The sequence below is a fragment of the Ranitomeya imitator genome, chromosome 4 (genome assembly GCF_032444005.1).
Source record: "Ranitomeya imitator isolate aRanImi1 chromosome 4, aRanImi1.pri, whole genome shotgun sequence".
Lineage (NCBI taxonomy): Eukaryota > Metazoa > Chordata > Amphibia > Anura > Dendrobatidae > Ranitomeya > Ranitomeya imitator.
The window spans coordinates 625517867-625531090 of NC_091285.1; the positions used below are offsets into that span (position 1 = coordinate 625517867).

The window sequence follows — 13224 nt, forward strand, 5'->3', positions numbered from 1 at the left end:
AGCAGTTAAAATTTATTGTAGTAAATACAGGAAAATGTTTCGGTCAATTGTGACCTTCATCAGTTACAGGAGGTTATTAAATAAAAGCCGGTAACGGGAATTATAATCGCTGCACGATCATATATCAAAATTAGTTCAGCGTGGTTGTTGTAGGCAAACCTGCTATGAGCAAATAGGAAGACAAGTGACAAGCGGTGTGTGTATGTGTGTATGTCCGGGATTGGCATCTGTACCGTCGCAGCTACAGCCAGAACATTTTTCACAGTCACACGTCTGGACCCCGAGAGCATCATAGGCTATGTTGTGTGGCAAAATTTTAACCCCGCGCGTTCCAATTCACCAAACAATTTTGCCCCTATATACATAATGGGGAAAAAGTGAAAGGAAAAGTGTTGGAGGCAAATTGACAGCTGCCAGATGTGAACAAGGGGGACTTAAAGAATGAGAGCAATGGCGCCAAAGAGTATGTACCGTACAGTTACTAAAGTGGGGTCCCAACATGGGATACTCACCACACACGGGGATATGAACACACACAAAACGCGCCACACACTACCACGTGCTTGAACACATATACCACCCTCAGCACACATTTCACCACACATACACCAACCTCGCCACATAAAAGTCGAAATACAAAAGTCGCCGCTCAAAACTCGCCACGCACAAAATTCGCCACATGCAAAACTAGGCTCACGCAAAACTCGCCACACGTGCAAAACTCACCTCATGGAAAACTCGCCACATGCAAAACTTGCACACGCAGAAAAATTGCCACATGCACAAAAGTTGCAACACATGCAAAAGTTGCCTCACACAAACTTGCACATACTCAAAATGCACCACACATAAAACTCGCCACGCGCAAAACTCGCCATGCGCAAAACTTGCTGCACACATCTTGCTACACTAACCTGTCACATACAACTCGACACACAAAAAGTTGCTACACACATGTCGCCACACAAAACTCATCTCACAAAAGTCGCTACATGCATGTCGCCACACGCAACTCAACACACACAACTTGACACATGAAACTCGCCCTAAAACACACACAAGTCTGGTATTATGCTTGAAAAATAAAAATCTGATTAATAAGCAGACAAACTACAAGAGCAACAAATGTATCATATAGGAAATACGGCAGCTGTCAGTCACATGATCTGTCTATTATGTGTATGTGTGAGCTAATATATACTGCCGGGGGGGAGGGCTTCCTGTTGGCTGGGGATTTATCAGGCTGCCAATTTGGCTTACAAATACTGAGGTAAAAATACTGACCAAATATTGTGTGAACGAGGTCTAATACAGGAGTAGATGACACACATATATACTATATACAGGAGGAGATGACATACAGATATATACTATATACAAGAGCAGATTACACACAAGTATATACTATATACAGGAGGAGATGACATACAGGTATATCCTATATGAAAAAGGAGATGACACATAGGTATATAGAGGAGGAGATGACATACAGCAGGTATACACTATATACAGGGGAGATGACATACATGTATATACTATATACAGGAGATGACATACAGGTATATACTATATACTAGATGGTGGCCCGATTCTAACGCATCGGGTATTCTAGAATATGAATGTAGTTTATTTATGAAGTTTTCAGAATAATGCAATTTATGCACAGGATTCGGCCGGCCGCAACCAATTAGCGAAGCGTGGTTCAAATTCTGCGCCAATTCGCGGGCGGACTGCGACTGTTGCTGATTGTTCGCGGCCGGGCGTGACAAATCAGTGATGCCAGGGCCTGCTCCAGGTTTTTGAGGGCCCCGGACGAAAAAGTCTCAGTTGGCCCCCCTCTTTGACACATACCACGATTCATGATGCACAGATACAATGGAGAAATATAGCACAGCCAAGTAGCGTATAACACAGCCCACGTAGTATATAGCACAGCCACATAGTATATAACTCAGCCACGTAGTATATAGCAGAGGTCCCCAACTCCAGTCCTCAAGGCCCACCAACAGGTCATGTTTTCAGGATTTCCTTTGCATTGCACAGGTGATGCAATTATTACCTGGGCAAGACTAAGGAAATCCTGAAAACATGACATGTTGGTGGGCCTTGAGGACTGGAGTTGGGGACCCCTGGTATATAGTACAGCCACATAGTATATTGCCCAGCCACTTAGTATATTGCCCAGCCATGTAGTATATTGCCTAGCCACGTAGTATAAAGCAAGGAAAATGAAGAGCAATACGGCAACACTCACCGGTCCAGGTGTGGTTCAAATTCTTTATTGAAGCATTAAAACAAAGCCGTCTTGTTCACGGTCCGGGATGGTGAAACATGAAAGGAGGTGACCAGGATGTGACGATGGACGTTTCGCGCCTACGTCAGCGCTTCAACGGGTCTGAGGTGCAGGAGAGTGACGTAGATATAAATAGGTGAGTGGGAGAGAAACCTCCCTCCCTCCCTCCTTGCCCACGCCCCTTACCTCCGGCCCCTCCAGACGAAATACACATGTGCCAAACATAAAATACATTAAAATACATAAAATCCAGGGACAAGCCCAGAATATATACCCCGCCTTGTACAAGCCCCCTGCACACCACAAGGATCCAGTAAAACTACATCAATTTAAGGGAGAACTCACCCACTCCATGCGCAGCGTGCTGAACGCACCTATCTATGATCTCTCAGACAGACCTCTTACATACTCATGTCGCGGGGTTGTGCTCACACAGAAAAGGTGGTAGTCTATCAACGCATGAGTAGGAAACTAGTCCCGGGGGGAACTACAGGAAGGTGGACATGTCAATCCTGTCGTTCAAGCCAGCTGGACCCATCGCGCGCGTGCGCATGATCCACCTGGCTTCCTTTCTTAACAACAACTTGTGTAAATCACCCCCTTGTGCAGGTAAGACCACCCTCTCCACCCCCGCAAAACTGAGGACCTCCGGATCACCTAGATGTGCATCTCTGATGTGCTCGATCAACCTAGGCACACCCTTACCCGTCCGGATAGATCTGAAGTGCTCCCTGAAACAAACACATAGTTGGCGTATGGTCTTCCCTATGTAAAATCTTTTGCAGGGACAAAACAACACATAGACTACGTAATCAGTCTTACAAGAAATGAACTGCTGAACAGTGTGTCTGACAGGACCTATATTAAGCACCTGCCCAGTAGCATGATATTTACACGAAAGACAATGGCCACAGCAAAAATTACCCTTAGGGACCGATTGTTCTAACCATGTGGTCCTAGGATTAGAGATACGATTGCGGACCAATATATCCGTTACCCGAGTACTCCGTCTATTCGAGATAAGTGGTCCTCCAGACACCCTATCCAAGAGATCCCTATCCCTGGCCAACACATGCCAATGCCTCCTAATGGATGCCCTAATCTCATGGTCCATCAGACCATACCGAAAACAGAAGGTGAAGCGCTGCCATTGTTTACTTCCTCATCTGAGAGCAACATAATGTAGGGAAAGAGACCCTGATTCCAACAATGTAGCACTTAATTTACTGGGGGCAGTAGTTGTGGCACAATCAGAGTTTTTAGATGTAGCATGTAGCAGAGCTCAGAAAGCTGGCCCCACCCACACCACATATTTCTTTGTAAATTGCAGGCAGCGATAATCTCCTGGTTATAAAACTTTCATTATATTGAAACAACAGCACACAGCCTATTAAGTGACACATCGCTGAAATCAGTATCCCAGCCCCTACCTCATGCTCTACTCAGATTACAGCAGATTACAGAGCAAAAACCTGCTGACAGATTACCTTTAAGTGATACATTGATGGAATCAGGGTCTCTGCACCTACATGATGCTGCTGTCAGATTACATAGTGAAAATCTGCTGACAAATTTCCTTTAATATTCTGGCCCACAGGCAACTGAAAATATAAGACTGAGTTATTAAGAGGGGTGCTAATCTTAACAAATCTTGCTCACCTTTCTCCAGTAGGCTGTAGGTTCAAGACTATGAAACACCCTTCTTAGTAAGCTTACTCTTTCACAGAATAAAGGCAGCTATGGATACAAAGCTCAGTCACATGTGATCCTGTCATGGATGCCAGACATTGCCCCTACCATTGGGCCACCAGACTTGTTAAGGGTCAATACTGAGTGTGATCCCTGTTAATTTTTTTTCTATAAGGCTCATGTACTTTTCACATATGCTAATGGTTGTTTTTCTTTCTTAGTAAACCTGTTAGGCCACGTACACACGTTGCAGAAAGGTGTGCGGATTTTTCCACACTGATTTTGGTAAATCTGCAGGAATTCCGCACTGCGGATTTACTGCGGAATTACCGCGGATTTACCCAGTTTTTTTCACAGTTTTTGTGCGGATTCCACCTGCGGTTTTACACCTGCGGATTCCTATTGAGGAGCAGGTGTAAACCGCTGCGGAATCCGCACAAAGAATTGACATGCTGCGTTTTCACGCGTTTTTTTTCGCAGCATGTGCACTGCGGAATTTTGTTTTCCATAGGTTTACATGGTACTGTAAACTCATGGAAAACTGCTGCGAATCCGCAGCGGCTAATCCGCACCGTGTGCACATACCCTGTGGTGCGCCCCGTGGGTTCCTAGCCTGCAGATTCGTGGATAACACCATTGTCTGCAGATCTTGTGCAGTCACTATCAGTCACCCATATAATCCCATGTGCTTTTATCATTCCAGTTTTAGGCCTCCAATCGCCTTCACCAGCTGCAGCATCGAAGACATGAGGAACTTCATCTATTCTTACTTTCCAGACTGCTTATTAAATATTCCGCAGACCTCACAAGTGCTGACTCCCCCCGTGTGTGGTAATAAATTCATTGAAAATGGGGAGCAGTGTGATTGTGGTGAACCCCAGGTAAGGACCACGCTAGTACCAGCTGCTATGTATGATGTGGAAGACTGCTGTCACTTTATTTTTTTTCTTTTGTGATGTATGCCAAGCACGTCTAGTCAGCATGTGCAAATTGCATACTTGTGGTCGCATGACTGCCTGTCCTTACTGACAAGACTAGTGGAATCCTGACAGTGTACTCACTGCTTGCTCTCAAGATACAGAAATCAACTTTTATCAGAAGACCGGATGACCCTTTAACCCCTTAAGCCCCAAGGGTGGTTTGCACATTAATGTCCGGGCCAATTTTTACAATTCTGACCACTGTCCCTTTACGAGGTTATAACTCTGGAATGCTTCAACAGATCTTGGCGATTCTGACAATGTTTTCTCGTGACATATTGTACTTCATGATAGTGGTAAAATTTCTTTGATATAACTTGCATTTAATTGTGAAAAAAATGGAAATTTGGCGAAAATTTTGAAATTTTTGCAATTTTCCAACTTTGAATTTTTATTAATAATTAATAAGTAACATTTCCCACATGTCTACTTTACATCAGCACAATTTTGGAACCAAAATTTTTTTTGTTAGGGTGTTATAAGGGTTAAAAGTTGACCAGCAATTTCTCATTTTTACAACACCAATATTTTTTAGGGACCACATCACATTTGAAGTCATTTTGAGGGGTCTATATGATAGAAAATAACCAAGTGTGACATCATTCTAAAAACTGCACCCATTAAGGTGCTCAAAACCACATTCAAGAAGTTTATTAACCCTTCAGGTGTTTTACAGGAATTTTTGGAATGTTTAAAAATAAATTAACATTTAACTTTTTTTCACAAAAAAATTACTTCAGCTACAATTTGTTTTATTTTACCAAGGGTAACAGGAGAAAATGAACCCCAAAAGTTGTTGCACAATTTGTTCTCAGTACGCTGATACCCCACATGTGGGGGTAAACCACTGTTTGGGTGCATGGCAGAGCTCGGAAGGGAAGGAGCGCCGTTTGACTTTTCAATGCAAAATTGACAGGAATTAAGATGGGACGCCATGTTGCGTTTGGAGAGCCCCTGATGTGCCTAAACATTGAAACCCCCCACAAGTGACACCATTTCTCCTTCGCCACATTGGGGGACACAGGACCATGGGTGTTATGCTGCTGTCACTAGAAGGCTGACACTAAGTTGAGACAAAAAAAGGTTAGCACCTCCCCTGCAGTATACACCCTCATGCTGGCTTCCAGAGACCCAGTTCAAGCTTAGTGTCCGTAGGAGGCACACTGGATTTAATTCTCTTTCTTTTTTTTATCGGACGAAGGGGCAACGGAACCTTTCAAGGCTCCGATCTCCCCGAACCAACAACAGGTGAGCCCGGGAGTTTACCTCTCCGTATCCTCTCCTGCGACGTGGGATACCACTGCCTGAGCTGATTTTTGGGGGCGACGGGCCATTTCTAAGGACCGATCTCCCCCCCCCTCCTTACAAACGAGCACTGTTGTGAATTCTGCTTTTGGGCTCCCTCCGGTGGTTGTAGGTGGTAATGCAGTTGTCCCTGGGCTGCAGTCCTGGACAGGTGTATCTGCTGATTGCAATTCTGACTGGGGTATTTAGGTTTGCAGGACTCATTAGTCCTTGCCAGTTGTCAATGTTCTTGGAAGGTGTTGGACCTCTGTCTGGCTTCTCCTGCTTAGCTGCCAATTCAGCAAAGATAAGTGTCTGTTTATTTTTCTTTGGCACACAGGCTGTGTGCTTGTTTTTGATTGTATTCCTGCTCTGAGTGTAGGATTCTCTGGAGTTGCAGATATACGTTCCACGTCTTTAGTTAGATGGAGGAATTTTTGTATGCTCTGCTGTGGATATTTTTGGAAGGGTTTTAATACTGACCGCACAGTACTCTGTCCTCTCCTTTCCTATTTTAGCTAGAGTGGCCTCTTGTGCTAAATCCTGTTTTCTGCCTGAGTGTGTCTTTCCTCTCCTCACAGCCAATATTTGTGGGGGGCTGCCTATCCTTTGGGGTTCTGCTCTGAGGCAAGATAGAATTCCTATTTCCATCTTTAGGAGCATTTAGTCCTCCGGCTGTGTCGAGGTGTCTAGGGTTTGTTAGGCACACCCCACGGCTACTTCTAGTTGCGGTGTTTAGATCAGGATTTGCGGTCAGTATAGTTACCACCTACTCCAGTGAATGTTTTCATGCTGCTCCAAAGTCACCGAATCATAACAGTACAACTGGCCAACAATGAGTTAAATGCATCTCAGAAGAAGGGAAGAAAGGTGTTGAGCCATTTTTTTTTCTTCAGTCTGTTTTGTCTTCTCTTCCCTCTTAATCTCTGGGTGGCTGAGGAGGCTGGTGCTAGCATGGATGTTCAGGAATTAGCTTCTCATATAGACCAGCTTGCTGCTAGGGTACAGGGTATTTCTGATAATATTGTTCAGACTCCTGTTTTAGAACCGAAGATTCCTGTTGTGAATTCTGCTCTTGGGTTCCCTCCGGTGGTTGTAGGTGGGAATGCAGTTGTCTCTGAGTCACAGCCCTGGCCAGGTGTATCTGATAATTACAATTCGGACTGGGATATTTAGATGTGCTGGATCCTTTAGCCCTTGCCAGTTGTCAATGTTCCTTGTGAAGTGATGGATCACTTTCTGGCTTCTCCTGCCTGCTGCCAAACTCAGCAAAGATAAGTGTTTGGTTCTTTGTATCTGTGGCACACTGCTGTGTGCTTTTTTCAGTTTTATTCCTGCTCTGATTGTAGGATTCACTGGAGTTGCAGATTTACGCTCCTACATCTATTAGTTAGATGTAGGAAGTTTTTGTAATTTCTGCTGTGGATGTTTTTGAAGGGTTTTATACTGACTGCACAGAACTCTGTCCTATCCTGTCCTATCTATTTAGTGTGGCCTCCTGTGCTAAATTCTGTTTTCTGCCTGTATATGTTTTTTCCTCTCCGACTCACTGCCAATATTTGTGGGGGGCTGTCTATCCTTTGGGGATTTTCTCTGAGGCAAGATAGTATTCCTCTTTCCATCTTTAGGGGTAATTAGTCCTCCGGCTGTGAAGAGGTGTCTAGGTGTGTTAGGTACACTCCATGGCTACTTCTAGTTGTGGTGTTAAGTTCAGGATTGTGGTCAGTACAGTGGCCACCATCTCCAGTGAAAGTTCTCATGCAGCTCCAAAGTCACCGGATCATAACAGTACAACTGGCCAACAATGAGTTAAATGCATCTCAGAAGAAGGGAAAGAAGCCCTTGAGCCATTTGTTTTCTCCAGTCTGTTTTGTGTTCTCCTCCCTCTTAATATCTGGGTGGCTGAGGAGCCTGATGCAAGCATGAATGTTTAGGATTTAGCTTCTCGTGTAGACCAGATTGCTGCTAGGGTGCAAGGTATTTCTGATTATATTATTCGGACTTCTGCCTTAGAACCAAAGATTCCTACTCAAGATTTGTTTTCTGGTGACAGGTCTAAATTTTTGAGTTCCAAAAACAACTGTAAACTTTTTTTGCCCTGAGACCTCGATCCTCTGGTGATTCCATTCAGCAGGTAAAATCGTTATTTCACTGCTGCGTGGCTACCCGCAGGAGTGGGCATTTTCCCTGGAATCTGGGAATCCGGCTTTGCTTAATATTGACTCCTTTTTTCAGGCTTTAGGATGATTGTATGATGTGCCTAATTCTGTGGATCAAGCTGAGAAGACCTTGTTGGCCCTGTCTCAGGGTCAAGAGGCGGCAGAATTGTATTGTCAGAAATTCAGAAAATGGTCTGTGTTGACTAAATGGAATAATGATGCTTTGGCGGCAATTTTCAGAAGGGGGCTTTCTGAATCCGTTAAAGATGTTATGGTGGGGTTTCCCACGCCTTCCGGTCTGAGTGAATCTATGTCTCTGGCCATTCAGATTGACCGACGCCTGCGGGAGCGCAGAACTGTGCGCACTGTGGCGTTATCCTCAGAGCAAATTCCTGAGCCTATGCAATGTGATAGAATTCTGTCTAGAACAGAACGACAAGGTTTCAGACGTCAAAATAGGTTGTGTTATTATTGTGGCGATGCTTCTCATGTCATTTCTGTCTGCCCTAAGCGGACAAAGAGGATCGCCAGTTCAATTACCATCAGTACTGTACAACCTAAATTTTTGTTATCTGTGTCCTTGATCTGCTCATTGTCATCATTTTCTGTCGTGGCGTTTGTGGATTCAGGCGCCGCCTTGAATTTAATGGATTTTGAGTTTGCCAAGCATTGTGGTTTTCCCTTGCAGCCTTTGCAGAACCCTATTCCTTTAAGGGGCATTGATGCTACACTCTTGGCTAAAAATAAGCCCCAGTTTTGGACACAGGTAACCATGCGCATGGCGCCAGCCCATCAGGAAGATTGTCGATTTCTGGTGTTGCATGATTTGCATGATGCTACCGTGCTGGGTTTTCCGTGGTTGCAGGTACATAATCCTGTGTTGGATTGGAAGTCCATGCCTGTGATTAGTTGGGGTCGTCAGGGGGTTCATAATGATGTTCCTTTGATGTCAATCTCCTCTTCTTCTTCTTCTGAAATTCCAGAGTTTTTGGCTGATTTTCAGGATGTATTCGATGAGCCCAAGTCCTGTTTCCTTCCACCTGCGATTGTGCTATTGATTTGATTCCAGGCTGTAAGTTTCCTAAGGGTCGACTTTTCAACCTGTCTGTGCCTGAACATACCGCCATGCGGAGCTATATTAAGGAGTCTTTGGAGAAAGGGCATATTCGGCCATCTTCTTTACCGTTGGGAGCAGGGTTCTTTCTTGTTGCTAAAAAAGATGGCTCCTTGAGACCCTGTATTGATTATCGCCTCTTGAATAAAATCACAGTCAAGTTTCAATACCCTTTACCTTTGCTTACCGATTTGTTTGCCAGGATTAAGGGAGCTAGTTGGTTTACTAAGATTGACCTTCGGGGGGCATATAATCTTGTTCGTATTAAGCAGGGTGATGAATAGAAAACTGCGTTTAACACGCCCGAAGGCCATTTTGAATACCTTGTGATGCCACTCGAGCTCACTAATGCTCCATCTGTTTTTCAGTCCTTCATGCATGATATCTTCCGGACTTATATTGATAAGTTCTTGATTGTATATTTGGACGATATTTTGATTTTTTACGATGATTGGGAGTCTTATGCGGAACAGGTCAGGATGGTGTTTCAGATCCTTCGTGACAATGCCCTGTTTGTGAAAGGGTCTAAGTGTCTCTTTGGGGTGCAGAAGGTTTCTTTTTTGGGCTTCATTTTTTCACCCTCGTCTATAGAGATGGATCCGGTTATGGTTCAGGCCATTCATGATTGAATTCAGCCCACATCCGTGAAGAGCCTTCAGAAATTTTTGGGTTTTGCAAATTTTTATCACCGTTTCATTGCTAATTTTTCCAGCGTGGTTAAACCCTTGAACGATTTGACGAAGAAAAGCGCTGATGTGGCGAATTGGTCCTCTGTGGCTGTCTCTGCCTTTCAGGAGCTTAAACGTCGATTTACTTCTTTTCCCGTGTTGCGCCAACCGGATGTTTCTCTTCCGTTTCAGGTTGAGGTTGACGCTTCTGAGATTGGGGCAGGGGCCGTTTTGTCTCAGAGGGATCCTGTTGGTTCCTTAAGGAAATCGTGTGCCTTCTTTTCCCGTAAGTTTTCGCCTGCTGAACGCAATTATGATGTCGGCAATCGGGAGTTGTTGGATATGAAGTGGGCGTTTGAGGAGTGGCGACATTGGCTTGAGGGAGCTAAGCACCGTTGTTATGGTCTGGTGATTATGGAGCGACATGAGACTAGCTCTGAACAGGTGGTATCTATACTAACCGCAGACCCTAAGCTCAACACACAACTAGAAGCAGCCGTTGATTGCTCCTAACGCTCCCTATGCAACTCGTCACAGTCTAAGAGCTAACTACCCCTAAAGATAGAAACAGGAAACTATCTTGCCTCAGAGAAAATCCCCAAAGGAAAGACAGCCCCCCACATGTAATGACTGTGAGAGGAGAAGGAAATGACATACGTAGTATGAAACAAGATTGAGCACAGGAGGCCACTTCTAGCTAGAAAGGGAAGTACAGAAAAGAGCTCTGTGCGGTCAGTAGAATAAAAACTAGAAAAAGTCCAACGCAGAGAAATGCAAACATCTCTGTTATGATTAGGTAATTCAGAACCACAATGGACCTTGAAGTTCAGAGCACACAAAGTGACCTGACAATAACCAAAAGACATAGGACGAGCTCTGAGACGTGGGAACTCTGCTGACCGCAATCCCTAATCCTATCCAAAGACACTAGAGGCAGCCGTGGATTGCGCCTAACGCTCCCTATGCAACTCGGCACAGCCTGAGAAACTAGCTAGGCCTAAGATAGAAAAAAAAAGCCTACTTTGCCTCAGAGAAATACCCCAAAGGAAAAGGCAGCCCCCCACATATAATGACTGTGAGTAGAGATGAAAATACAAACGCAGAGATGAAATAGATTTAGCAAAGTGAAGCCCAACTTACTGAACAGACCGAAGATAGGAAAGATAACTTTGCGGTCAACACAAAACCCTACAAACAACCACGCAGAGGGGGCAAAAAGACCCTCCGCACCGACTAACGGTACGGAGGTGCTCCCTCTGCGTCCCAGAGCTTCCAGCAAGCCAGAAAAACCAATTAAGCAAGCTGGACAGAAAAAATAGCAAACAAAAATAACACAAGCAAAACTTAGCTTATGCAGAGCAGACAGGCCACAGGAACGATCCAGGAGGAAGCAAGACCAATACTAGAACATTGACTGGAGGCCAGGAGCAAAGCACTAGGTGGAGTTAAATAGAGCAGCACCTAACAACTTCACCACATCACCTGAGGAAGGAAACTCAGAAGCCGCAGTACCACTCACCTCCACCAACGGAAGCTCATAGACAGAATCAGCCGAAGTACCACTTGTGACCACAGGAGGGGGCTCTGCCACAGAATTCACAACAGTACCCCCCCCTTGAGGAGGGCTCACCGAACCCTCACCAGAGCCCCCAGGACGACCAGGATGATCCATATGAAAGGCACGAACAAGATCGGGAGCATGGACATCAGAAGCAAAGACCCAGGAATTATCTTCCTGAGCATAACCCTTCCACTTAACCAGATACTGGAGTTTCCGTCTTGAAACACGAGAATCCAAAATCTTCTCCACAATATACTCCAACTCCCCCTTCACCAAAACCGGGGCAGGAGGATCAACAGATGGAACCATAGGTGCCACGTATCTCCGCAACAATGACCTATGGAATACGTTATGGATGGAAAAAGAATCTGGAAGGGTCAAACGAAAAGACACAGGATTAAGAACCTCAGAAATCCTATACGGACCAATGAAACGAGGCTTAAACTTAGGAGAGGAAACCTTCATAGGAATATGACGAGATGACAACCAAACCAAATCCCCAACACGAAGTCGGGGACCCACACAGCGTCTGCGATTAGCGAAACGTTGAGCCTTCTCCTGGGACAAGGTCAAATTGTCCACTACATGAGTCCAAATCTGCTGTAACCTGTCCACCACCGTATCCACACCAGGACAGTCCGAAGACTCAACCTGCCCTGAAGAGAAACGAGGATGGAACCCAGAGTTGCAGAAAAACGGCGAAACCAAGGTAGCCGAGCTGGCCCGATTATTAAGGGAGAACTCAGCCAAAGGCAAGAAGGACACCCAATCATCCTGATCAGCAGAAACAAAGCATCTCAGATATATTTCCAAGGTCTGATTGGTTTGTTCGGTCTGGCCATTAGTCTGAGGATGGAAAGCCGAGGAAAAAGACAAATCAATGCCCATCCTAGCACAAATAGCTCGCCAAAACCTCGAAACAAACTGGGAACCTCTGTCAGAAACGATGTTCTCTGGAATGCCATGTAAACGAACCACATGCTGGAAGAACAATGGCACCAAATCAGAGGAGGAAGGTAATTTAGACAAGGGTACCAAATGGATCATTTTAGAGAAGCGATCACAAACCACCCAAATGACCGACATTTTTTGAGAGACGGGGAGATCCGAAATAAAATCCATAGAGATATGTGTCCAAGGCCTCTTCGGGACCGGCAAGGGCAAAAGCAACCCACTGGCACGAGAACAGCAGGGCTTAGCCCGAGCACAAATCCCACAGGACTGCACAAAAGAACGCACATCCCGCGACAGAGACGGCCACCAAAAGGATCTAGCCACTAAATCTCTGGTACCAAAGATTCCAGGATGACCAGCCAACACCGAACAATGAACCTCAGAGATAACTTTATTCGTCCACCTATCAGGGACAAACAGTTTCTCCGCTGGGCAACGATCAGGTTTATTAGCCTGAAATTTTTGCAGCACCCGCCGCAAATCAGGGGAGATGGCAGACAAAATTACTCCCTCTTTGAGAAT

At 45.0% G+C, this 13224-nt stretch overlaps 1 protein-coding gene across 3 annotated transcripts in view; it reads left to right on the forward strand.

The window, feature by feature from the left end:
• Positions 1 to 13224, forward strand: part of LOC138676941 (disintegrin and metalloproteinase domain-containing protein 28-like) — a 196111-nt gene that overhangs the window by 20535 nt on the left and 162352 nt on the right. For all 3 annotated transcript variants that reach the window (XM_069766654.1, XM_069766655.1, XM_069766656.1), the window contains exon 3: positions 4686 to 4863. In XM_069766654.1, coding sequence (XP_069622755.1) covers positions 4686 to 4863 — 178 coding nt within the window. The remainder of the gene's footprint in view (positions 1 to 4685; positions 4864 to 13224) is intronic.